The 11,812-nt window shown below is 42.0% G+C and overlaps 1 protein-coding gene across 8 annotated transcripts in view; it reads left to right on the plus strand.

Annotated features, from left to right (window-relative positions):
* Window positions 1-11,812, plus strand: part of Fry (FRY microtubule binding protein) — a 407,497-nt gene that overhangs the window by 281,108 nt on the left and 114,577 nt on the right. For all 8 annotated transcript variants that reach the window (XM_031338824.1, XM_031338826.1, XM_031338825.1 and 5 more), the window contains 4 exons: window positions 2,562-2,733; window positions 4,898-5,030; window positions 6,049-6,156; window positions 10,451-10,709. In XM_031338824.1, coding sequence (XP_031194684.1) covers window positions 2,562-2,733; window positions 4,898-5,030; window positions 6,049-6,156; window positions 10,451-10,709 — 672 coding nt within the window. The remainder of the gene's footprint in view (window positions 1-2,561; window positions 2,734-4,897; window positions 5,031-6,048; window positions 6,157-10,450; window positions 10,710-11,812) is intronic.

The raw sequence follows: 11,812 nt of genomic DNA on the forward strand, positions 1-11,812 counted from the left end.
CAAATAAGTAGAGATAAGTACTCAAAAGACTTGCTACTGTCGAGGTCTGCTGTCCCCAAACTAACTTAAATATGTTATCATCTTTTTAAAAAAAATTATGCATTTATTTAATGTATATGAGTTCCCTATCTTCATGTACACCTGCATGCTAGAAGAGAGCATTAGATCACATTATAGATGGCTGTGAACCACCGTGTGGTTGATGGGAATTGAACTCAGGACCTCTGGAAGATCAGGCAGTGCTCTTAACTGATGAGCAATATCTCCAGCCTATATGTTATCATCTTAGTAATATTGTCTTAATAATATTACCCTCTTAATAATAATCAGGCAGAGTCCCTATAGCTTCTTTTAAACTAAAATTCAATGAGCTGGTTTTAAATTTTTATATAGAACATCAAAGTACTAAAATAACCAACATAGCTTAGAAATAGAAGAATATTAAATTGGACTATAAAATCATATGATCACCAAATCAGTATAAAGGTAGGGGGCGAACATAAAGAGGGTCCCACGAGGATGGGGACTCTAGAGATAGACCCACACATGAATGCTTTGTTGATTTTAACAATGGGAATTTATTTAGCACATAGAAATCTTTGCTCTTGGGCTGGAGAGATGACTCAGCAGTTAAGAGCGCTCTTCCAAAGGTCATGAGTTCAGGTCCCAGCAACCACATGGTGGCTCACAACCATCCATAATGAGATCTGATGCCCTCTTCTGGTGTGTCTGGAGACAGCTACAGTATACTTACATATAATAAATAAATAAATCTTTTTTAAAAAAAAAAAAAGAAAGAAAGAAATTATTGCTCTCAGTGGTGCTGAGCAATTGATTGCCCACCTTGCAAAATCATGAATTCCAGGCCATAATTTTCACTATAAGCAAAGACAAGCTCAAACTGGATCATGCAACCTAAATATAAACCCAACACTGAATGCCTTCCAGAAAACAAATAACATAAAAACTTTTATGACTCTTGAGTGGGAAAAACTTTCTAGAACATAAAATCTTAAATCACAGAAGGTTAATAGATTGAATATGTGTTTTAAAGTTTGCATGTTGCTAAGATATTTAAGAGAGAGTCATAGCATGGGAGAAAATATTTTGACAACTCCCAACCAAGTACCTCCCTCCAGAATATATAAAGAACTCTTATAAGGAACAATAAGGAAATAACATACTTTGAAGGTGAGCAGTAGCCTCTTTGTCAAAGAAGAGAGAGAGGGGCAGGCAGCAAGCCTAGGAGAAAATGGTCAGTGTCAGAGTCCCTGGGTGAATGTAAGGTAGAAAGGAGAGTGGGGTGTACTGGGGTGGGGCTAGAGATCAGGATCTTCATGCAGCTCCCCTGAGTCTGTGATCCAGAGAGCAAGTGCCTTGCTGAGCCCTCATTTCAATCTTTAGCTGATGCCATTAGGAATGGCACGTGTTCTCATGGGTTTGATAACATCAGTTTTTAAAATTTATTCTCAAACTTCCTGGCCTTTATAATCAGAGATCAGGGTTGGAGAGATGGCTCAGCAGTTAAGAGCACTGACTGCTCTTCTAGAGGTCCCAAGTTCAATTCCAAGCAACCACATGGTGGCTCACAACCATCTGTAATGGGATCGGATGCCCTCTTCTGGTGTGTCTGAAGATAGCGACAGAGTATTCATATATATATATAGAATAAATAAATCTTTAAAAAATAGATTAAATTTAAAAAAAATTAAAAACATATAATCAGAGATCAATAATGGATGTTGGCTTGGCATGGTGGGGTACACCTTTATAAAAATTTATTTAGTTAGTTAGTTTACATCCCAATTATCAGCCACCCTCTCCTCCCAGAACCCCCTTGCGCAGATCCTTCCCCCACCTCCTCTCTCCTTCTCCTCTGAGAAGGGAAATCCTGCTATGGATATCTCCCCCTTTCTCCCCAGCACATGAAGTCACTGCAGGAGTAGACACATCCTCTCCCACTGAGGCCAGACAAGGCAGCCCAGTTAGGGGAATAGGATCCACAGTCAGGCAACAGATTCAGGGGCAGCTCCCGTTCCAGTTGTTGGGAGACCTGCATGAAGACCAGGCTGCACATCTGCTGCATATGTGTGGTGAGGGGTAGGGAAGCCAGGTCCAACCCACACTCACTCTTCGGTGGCTTAGATTCTGGGAGCCCTCAAAGGTCCAGGTTGCTTGACTCTGTTGAGTCCTCTTCAGGTCCCTCAGTCCTTCCCCCAACTCTTCCATAAGACTCCCCGAGCTCCATCTAATGTTTGGCAGATTGATCTCTGGGAGTTGAGGCCAGCCTGACCTACCTAATGAATTCCAAGCCAGCCAGAGCTACACAGTGACTTATTTTTCTCAAAGTAAATAAGTAATGGATATTTCATTTGTGGTTCAAATTTGGAACTCAGTAGCTTTACACAGTCTTTGAATTAAAACCTGAGGTGTCTCTTTTTACGAAGCATTTGTGTGTGTGCTGTGTAACTCAGTTTACCTTAGTTGCAGCTACTCACAGAGTGACTACTCATCTCTTTGGTGTTCCCTTATGACTGGGCCTTTCCTTGTGTCTCTTCCAGAGAATGAACATTGGTTTGCGGGCGTTCCTGGTGATTGCTGATAGCTTACAACAAAAGGATGGTGAGCCGCCCATGCCAGTGACAGGAGCTGTGCTTCCTTCAGGAAACACCCTGAGAGTAAAGAAGACGTATTTGAGTAAGACACTAACTGAAGAAGAAGCCAAAATGATAGGTGGGTACAAAATCCTGAAAATCATTAGCAGGTCCTTACTATAAGTGAGATGTAGTTAAAAAAAAAATTAACCAGTATCTGGTGAGACATTCCTGCACAGTTGTTGACTGGTTCCCACCGGGTTCCCGTCTTGGAGCCTTCAAACTCTTCCAGACTTCCAGGTAAATATTTTGCCCTTTAGATGCTGGCCTTCATCTGGGTCCAGGTTAACATCTAATATTGGTTATTGGTTATCTACATTGTGCAGTACGTTTCCACAATATCTGTGTGTTTTGGCAAATAATCTTATTTATAATTTTTTCACTAATTCATATTTCAAAGAAAATTCCTTCCTTCCTTTTGTAAGCATGCCAAGTCCTACAAACACTGCAGGAGAATTTTTCTCTCTCTGATATATCTTCCTGAGTCCAAAGAGGTGTTTTTTTTTTTTTAATGCTTGTTTGTTCCCTTTTAAGTGCTCAAATTTAGAAACTATTATAAACAGTTCCTAAATTCCAAAGATATGAGAGAAACACATGCAGAACTCTTCATTTTAACATTGGCCTCCTTAGGCTCAAGAGTTCAAGACACTTCACGTGTAAGAAATGACTCTTGGTACTTATTTTGCTAAAGTATGATACGTACCACTTCTCATTTGATTTGTGTGTGTGTGTGTGAGAGAGTGACTGGGTGTGTGTATGGGTGTGTTTGAGTTTATGTGTATGAGTATGTGTGTGGGTGTGTATATGTGTGAGTGTGTGTGTGTATGTGTGCGTGTGTGTATGTATGAGTCAGTGTATATGTGTGAGTATGTGTATGTGTGAGTGTGTGTGTATGTGTGGGTGTGTGTATGTGTGTGTGGGTGTGAGTGGGTGTATATGTGTGAGTGCATGTGTGAGTGTAAGAGTGTATGTAAATGTGTTTGAGTATTTGTGTGAGTGTGCATGTGAGTGTGTATGTGCATATATGTGTGAGTATGTATGAGTATGTGTGTATGTGGGTGTGTGAGTATGTACAAGTGTGTGTATGTGGGTGAATATGTATGTGTGAGTGTGTGTGTGTATGTATGTGTGTGAGAGTATGTGTGAGTGTGTATATGTGTGAGTGTGTGTGAGTGTATGTGTGAGTGTGTGCATGTGTGAGTGCATGTGTGTTTATGTGTGTGAGTGTGCATGTGAGTGTGTATATATGTGTGAGTGTGTATGAGTGTATGTGAGTATGTATATATGTGTGTGTATATGTGTGAGTGTATGTGAGTGTATGTGTGAGTGTGTGTGTATATATGAGAACATGTGTGTGTGACTATGTCTGTGAGTGTGCATGTGAATGTGTGTGAGTGTGTATATATGTGTGAGTATGTATGTATGTGAGTATGTATGAGTGTGAGTATGTATATGTGTGAGTGTGTGTGTGTGTGAGTGTGTGTGTGTTGCTGTCTTCTAACTGTAAAGATACTTACATCATATGCAATGGAAGCAATACATTTCCAGCATTTTAAAGTTTATAAATGAAGTCAATTGTTTGTTTACTAAGACTCTGCACACGCATTTCAGAGAACAATATACAGCTATGAAGCTATTAGCCCCAAATAAGAATTATCATTTATCATATAATTACCAATGCTGGTAGGTTTTCTTGTTAATCAGAAGCATAACATTTCTAAAGCAAAATTACTTAACTTTTATGAAAAGTATTTCTCATTGGAAATTTAGAAATAGGGAGATAGAGAGTTGCCTCAGTCGTTAAGGTCATTGATCGCTCTTGCAGAGGACCCAGAGTGGTTTCCCATCATCCACAATGGCAGCTCACGACTATCTGTAAATATAGTCCATAGGACACAATGTCCTCTTCTGGCCTCTGTGGGTGTTGCACACATGTGGTACACTATATATATGTGCACACAAAGCACTCACATGCATAAAATAAAAACCAATCAAACCATTCCAAAAGTATCACATCTCTTCTTAAGTTAGTCCCAATGATTATTTGGTGAACATCTCCGAAGTGCAGGGCAGTGCACTAGGAGCCAGGCGGACAGAGATGGAACCACCCTCAGCTCTACGCTCAAGGGAAATCCCAGGCACAGAGGACTCTCTTGAAGGAGAAATATTGTAGACCCGGTGTAGACCAGGTTATGATTCTTTGACATATGTAGTTGAAAATATGGCTAACACATGTTTTTCAGGAATGTCCTTGTATTACTCTCAAGTCCGCAAGGCCGTAGGCAACATCTTAAGACACCTTGATAAAGAAGTGGGACGGTGCATGATGCTGACTAACGTCCAGATGCTGAACAAAGAGCCAGAAGACATGATCACGTGAGTGTGGCCAAGTAGGCAGGACTAGCTAGCGGGTCCAAGCTGACATTCTCCTACTTGACTCGGAGTTTCCAAGGTTGGTTAAACAGATGCATTGATGAGGTTTGACTGAAATCCATCTCCAGTTTTCTTTTTTTCAAGACAGGGTTTCTCTCTGTACTCTGGCTATTCAGGAACTTGCTTTGTAGACTAGGTTAGCCTCAAACTCACAGAGATCAACCTACCTCTGCCTCCTGAGTGCTGGGCTAGAGAGACGGCTCAGTGATTAAGAGCACTGACTGCTCTTCCAGATCTTGAGTTCAATTCCCAGCAACCACATGGTGGCTCATAACCATCTGTAATGAGATCTGATGTACTTTTCTGTTGTGTCTGTAAACAATTAGAGTGTATTCATTTATAAATAAGTAAATAGCCGGGCAGTGGTGGCACACGCCTTTAATCCCAGCACTTGGGAGGCGGAGGTGGGTGGATTTCTGAGTTCGAGGCCAGCCTGGTCTACAGAGTGAGTTCCAGGACAGCCAGGAGTACTCAGAGAAACCCTGTCTCAAAAAACATAAATAAATAAATAAATACATACATACATACATACATAAATAAGAAAAAGACATGTGCCACCATTTGTTTTTTAAATTAATTTATTCATTTTATTTTGTGTGTGAATTGTATGTATATGTGTGTACCACATGCATGATTGTCTCTGTAAATATTAGAAAGGGAAACTAGTGTTATAGATGGTTGTGAGCTTACATGTGGGTGCTGGGAACCAAACCTGGGTCCTCTGTAAGAGTACCCACTGCTCTAAACAACTGAGCCATCTCTCCAGCCCCTGCATCTGGACATTTAAAAGTTAATTGGCACTAATGAGGCTTTGAGGAGATAAACATTTGATAATGTTAGAGGCCAGTATCAGGCTGTACTTAGAAAACCTGTGCCCATATATATCTAATACATAAACACATACATTTAAATGGTTTTTCATAATCTTTTGACTTGCTTAAATTTCGTCTTCAAACTCTAGGGGTGAAAGAAAGCCCAAGATTGATCTCTTCAGGACCTGTGTCGCTGCGATTCCTCGACTGTTACCTGATGGGATGTCCAAACTTGAACTTATCGACCTGCTGGCCAGGTGGGTGGGAACAATCTCAGATGTTACTTGATCAAAATTGATTTTTGATCTTTAGTCATAGTTCGAAAAACCAGGGTCCAATGATTATTTTCTTCTGACAGAGATTTACTTCATAAGGTATTATTCTGGGTCTTCTGTGTGGACAGGCAGAAGGAACTTAGGTTTTTGGTTTTGTTTTGTTTGTTTTTAGTTGTGGGCCTTGAGCTGAGGAACCCACTTGTGCTAGGTAGGTAAGCTCTCTGCTGCTGAGATTTATTGCCAGTCCTCTGTTTACTCATTTTGAGACAAGGTCTCACTTAGCCGACCTCAAATTATGACCTTCCTGCCTCAGCTTTCTGAGTAACTGGGATTATAGGCCTGAATCATAGACCTGGCTTATAAGTCCAAGATCTTTGTATTTTTTTACCATGTTCAAGGGATCTGAAATACAGTTTACAATAGTTATAAAAGAATCAGGCAGTGGTGGCACTCACCTTTAATCCCAGCACTAGGAGGCAGAGGCAGGTAGATCTCTGTGACTTCAAGGCCAGCCTGGTCTACAGAGTTAGTTCCAGGATAGCCAGGACTACACAGAGAAACCCTATCTCAAAAAACAAACAAACAAACAAACAAACAAAAAACAACAATAAAAACCTCTGCAAAATAAATACAGAAGTCCAGGAGGCTAGTAGCAACCCCAGGACGGGTCTGCACAGAGGATGAGCACCGTAGACCCTTAAGTTCGGTGGGTGGAGGTGTCAGCTGTGGACCATGAAAGCCAGCAAATAAACGCGGTACATTTGGAAAGGCCCTTGGAGAGGAAGGATCAAGTTCAGAAAGGTAAAGAGAAGTGTGTGGCCTCACTGTAAGAGCTCATCCCGGGTCTGACCCTCGGTTTGAGGTCCCTAGACTCTCTAATAAGGCCAAAATAAACAATAATCTTAAATTTACCAGTAGTATTCCTGAAAGCTACAAAAAAAATCTCATTTATCATTTTTCCTGTCACCCACATGACTGCACAGCCCAACTATAATCTACAAATGGTTTGCTTCAAGTGAAGTATCTCATTATAGTTTAGGATACTTCCTCATCACCTGTAATCTGAAACTCCAACTGACAACATGTCTTTCATTTACAATCAGAAAAGAAACACAGAAGGCAAAATCATTAGATGCAAGGATGTAAGGAATGGGAGGGAGAGTGAAGGTCAACATCAGCTGGGGGAACTGAGAACAAAGAGTTAAGAAAGCCAACAATGAACAGACATAGATACACACCCAGAGAGAGAGAATTTTAGCTTCAGGCCATGCCATTAATGAGCCATTTTAGGGTCTAGTGAGATGGCTCAGGGGGTCATGGAACCTAAGTTTAGTCCTCAGGATCTACACGGTAGGAGAATTGACTCCTGACCTCTGACTTCTGACTTCAGCATACAAGCCATACCATATTAGTATCCATACAAACACACATGCATGCGCACAAAATAAATGTAATTTTAAAAAGTATTCTAAAATTAGATTGGCGGGTTAGGCTCTGTGATTAATAGTACTGACCATGGTTCTCTTTTATAGAGGACACCTGCTCAATTCCCACCACCCACATGGCGGCTCACAACCATCTGTAACTCCAGTTCCAGGGGATCTGAAACCATTATCTGAACATCCCAGGCACTTACATGTATGATCATACATGTAGGCAAAACATCCATACATATATAACCATGAGGGTGCTCAGAATCTAACTCAGATTCTCTGAAAAAAAAATCCAGTACTTGTTTCCACTGAGCCATCTCTCCAAGAGCCCCTATAAATGCAAGTTTCAAAATGTCGTTTTAGATATGTTAATCTAATAATGGTGGCAAAAAAGGAAAGTCCAGAGAAGAGAAAAACATATTAGTGTTTTTCTAGGGATACCTAAAGCCTGAGGAGTTTCTGTCTGCTGGCAGCAAGCTGCAGCTTATTTATTTGGCTTCTGATGGGACAAGGCTAGCAAGGGATCAGCCAAGGTTATGCACTGCGCATCATTTTCTTGCCTACTGCCTGCATGAGAGCCAGAGGGAAATCAGCAGTCTGTGACAGAGAGCACCCTCTCTGGCCTTCATGCAGTGTGACTTTTATTGCCTAAGACCATTCCCACCCTCTTCATACACATCTAGCCTGGGATGATGGTTGACTGTGAGGGCCGCTGAGGATCTGTTCCCTTCAGAACCGTGCTCCTCAGTTTTGGTGTCCCCTGAACAAGCCTTCCCTCCTCACTTGTCATTTGTTAGTCCTCATCAGGTTAGCCATTACCTGCTTGTTGCTCTCATAGGCATGAATCCTTCAGCCCATGAATCCTTCTCTCTATTACGTGATCAGAGCGCACGTAAGGAAGGACACAGGCTGGGGACAGAACACAGAGTGAAGAGTTTGTCTCAGCGACTTGAGGCTCCGGGTTTAATCCCCAGTCCCTCCAAAATTGTATAAGGTTTAGACAATGAGCAGCCTCAGTTTTCCTTAAGGCCAGTATCAGGGATGCTGAGGCAAAGTAGAGGGGGTGGAGGTGGACCTGAACTGAGGTGAACTTCCAATTCCGAGGAGACCCACAAAGGGACAAATGGCGAATAACAAAACACACTGGTTTGCAGGAGAAGTTGATGTGGAAGGAAGAGTTTGGGATCATTTGAGGGTCATCCACTCAAATACTCTCCTGGGATGAGAACAGAGGCTGAGAATAAGGAAAAACCTCTGGACAAATTTCAGAATGGCCCTGAAACACAAGGAGCCATCTGCTAGTTGCTATGGGCAACAGTACAGGCTGATAACTGGATGTCAGTATTTCTGTGGCAGAGCATAGGGTGATCAGGATGTGACCGTGACCACCAGAGGACACGGCGCTGCTGCCTGAGAGACAGGAAGTGGTATGGGAGAATAGAAAGATGACAGAATTTTCTAGAAAGTTTGAGCTTGGTGTCTCTGCCTGCTATTTTACTGCCTGTGTGATCTAGACAAATTATTTAAACCCCCAGCGTAGCTTTCCTCCCTTGGTAAAAATTTGGTAATCTTGGAAGGGTGCCACCTATCTCTGAGGACCTTTGAGAGGGGCAAATAGCACTGTGGCATCTACACCCTGGTTAGTCAGAGGAAGGTCTGTGGGAAAGAGCCAGTTATCAGTTTAGGGTGGGAGGGACCTTGGCTTTACTCAGAGATCTAGCTGGTGATTGCCTGCACTGAAGCTCTTGGAATGCCAGGCTTTGTAGATAACATGGAGCATTCTGGGAAAGTCTCTTTGCTATGGGTCTGCATAGAAGGCTTTTAACCTCTGAAATCACCTTGGCAGCCTAATCCGAAGATGCTGGAGTCTGCAGGCTATGGTGCCAGACATTTGGGGAGGGAATTGTTAGACATGGTTGGAATGTCTGAGCTATTTATAGCATCCTGTTTATTATTGTGTACATTCTTATAGAGCCCGAAGCCATGAGCACTGTTTTTGAGAAGGGAAAAAGAACAAATAAATATTCTTGAAAGTTCAAGAAAAATGGCCAGACTTTATCAGAAGCTCATGAAAAAGGCTTTTTTTATAAACTTCAAAGGGTAGTCAGAGGGTGTCTCAGAGGGAGGTAAGGAGCCTATGACCCATACGCTGGGTCGTCCGGGTCCTGGGAAAATGAGCCTCTTTGGATGCCCGACTCCAGAGGGTCAAGACATAAAGGTGTGGTGAGCCACTTACATGAAATGTGGGATTGAGTTGCCAACAGGAAGTGCATCACCCTGCACCCCAAAGTCCAGTCAAGATGGTGCTAAGCTGACTCAGTACAGTATCTACAGCCTGTCCAGAGGAGGGAACTACACACTTCACAGTTACTTCATAGTGGATTTTACCAGAAAATGTGCATTCTTCAGAGTTGGAAAAGCAAGACCAGTGTTGCTTCAGGTTCCCATCCCTTACTGGCTGAGCCCTCAGTAAGGGGTTTCAAGGACGTGTCTCCACATAGCTGCTGCAGGCCCGCCACTTTTGGTTATAGCTAAATACACACAAACTGCAGACTGATAGTGGCATGTGGAAGGAAGCTGGCCAGCCTCCTTCCAGCTACTCTATGCCTGCTTTGCTATGTATTGTTCAGCCAATTACTAATGGCTGAGTCTGAGAAAGCTTACCCAGTGGGCTTCCTTGAAGCTGTGGAGATTGTCTTAGCATTGTGGTCAAACCCTAAGCAGTTCTGCATTCCTGTCTAAGTGCTAGAGCTTGCCAGTTTTGGCTTGCAGGTATCGAACAGGACTCTCCACCTAGAAGAAGATGTTAGCAAATCAGTGATTTGGTGCCTTTCTTTTCCCAGGCTTTCTATTCATATGGACGATGAACTGCGCCACATTGCACAGAACTCTCTTCAGGGACTGCTGGTTGACTTCTCCGACTGGAGGGAAGACGTCCTGTTTGGCTTCACGAACTTCCTGCTCCGGGAAGTAAATGACATGCATCACACCCTCTTGGATTCCTCCCTAAAGCTGCTTCTGCAGTTGCTTACCCAGTGGAAACTGGTCATACAGACCCAGGGAAGAGTCTACGAACAAGCCAACAAGATCAGAAACTCAGAGGTGATTATGCACACACATACACACATATATATGCAAGCACATACATGCAAACATATACACACATTTACATACACAAACATACACATATATACACATATACACAAACACATATATACACACATACACACAAGCACATATATATACAGACACACATACACACACAAGCACACATATACACATACACATATATATACACACAAACATATAAACATATATACACATACACACATATATATACCTACACACATACACACATATATAAACATATACACACAAACACATATACACACATACACACATACACATATACACACACATATACATACACATATATACATATATATACACACACAAACAAACATACACACACATATACATATATACACATAAACAATATATACAATAATATACACATATAGACACAAACACATATATATACATACACATATGCACACACACATACACACATAAACACATACACATATGCACACAAATACATGCACACACATATATACTCACACAAACACGCATACACACAAACACATACACATGCAAACACATACACATATACATACACATCTATACACATATATACACACACATACATACAAACACACACACATATACACATATACATATACACACATAAATACATATATACCTATACACACACACACACATCCACACACACCCTGAGGCAGCCTATGGAATCTTTAGAGGTCTTCCTTCCCAGAGCCTCCAGCCTACCTGTGATGCTCCTTCCCAGCGCCTCCAGTCTACCTGTGATGCTGGCCCTTAGTTCTTCCACCAGCCCCATTGTGACCAAGAAACACAGGATGCAATATTCCACAAGGTTGGACTTGTCAACTCCAACAAGGAGTTAACATGTAAGGAATGGAAATTGTGGCATTGAGACAGACAGGGAGAGATCCAGCAGTTAGCTGTCCACCAGGGTATTTTTTCCTAGTTAACATTTATTGCTTCATCCTGGATCCATACAGATAAAAATGCAGTCTTCAGGTTTCTTGGTCACTAGTGTGTAGCCCGCGTGGTCCTCTCGCCGGGAAGAAGACACGCGGACACTAGGTTCCTTCTGCAGCAAC

This window comes from Mastomys coucha, unplaced genomic scaffold, assembly GCF_008632895.1.
Source record: "Mastomys coucha isolate ucsf_1 unplaced genomic scaffold, UCSF_Mcou_1 pScaffold22, whole genome shotgun sequence".
NCBI classification, from domain to species: Eukaryota; Metazoa; Chordata; class Mammalia; order Rodentia; family Muridae; genus Mastomys; species Mastomys coucha.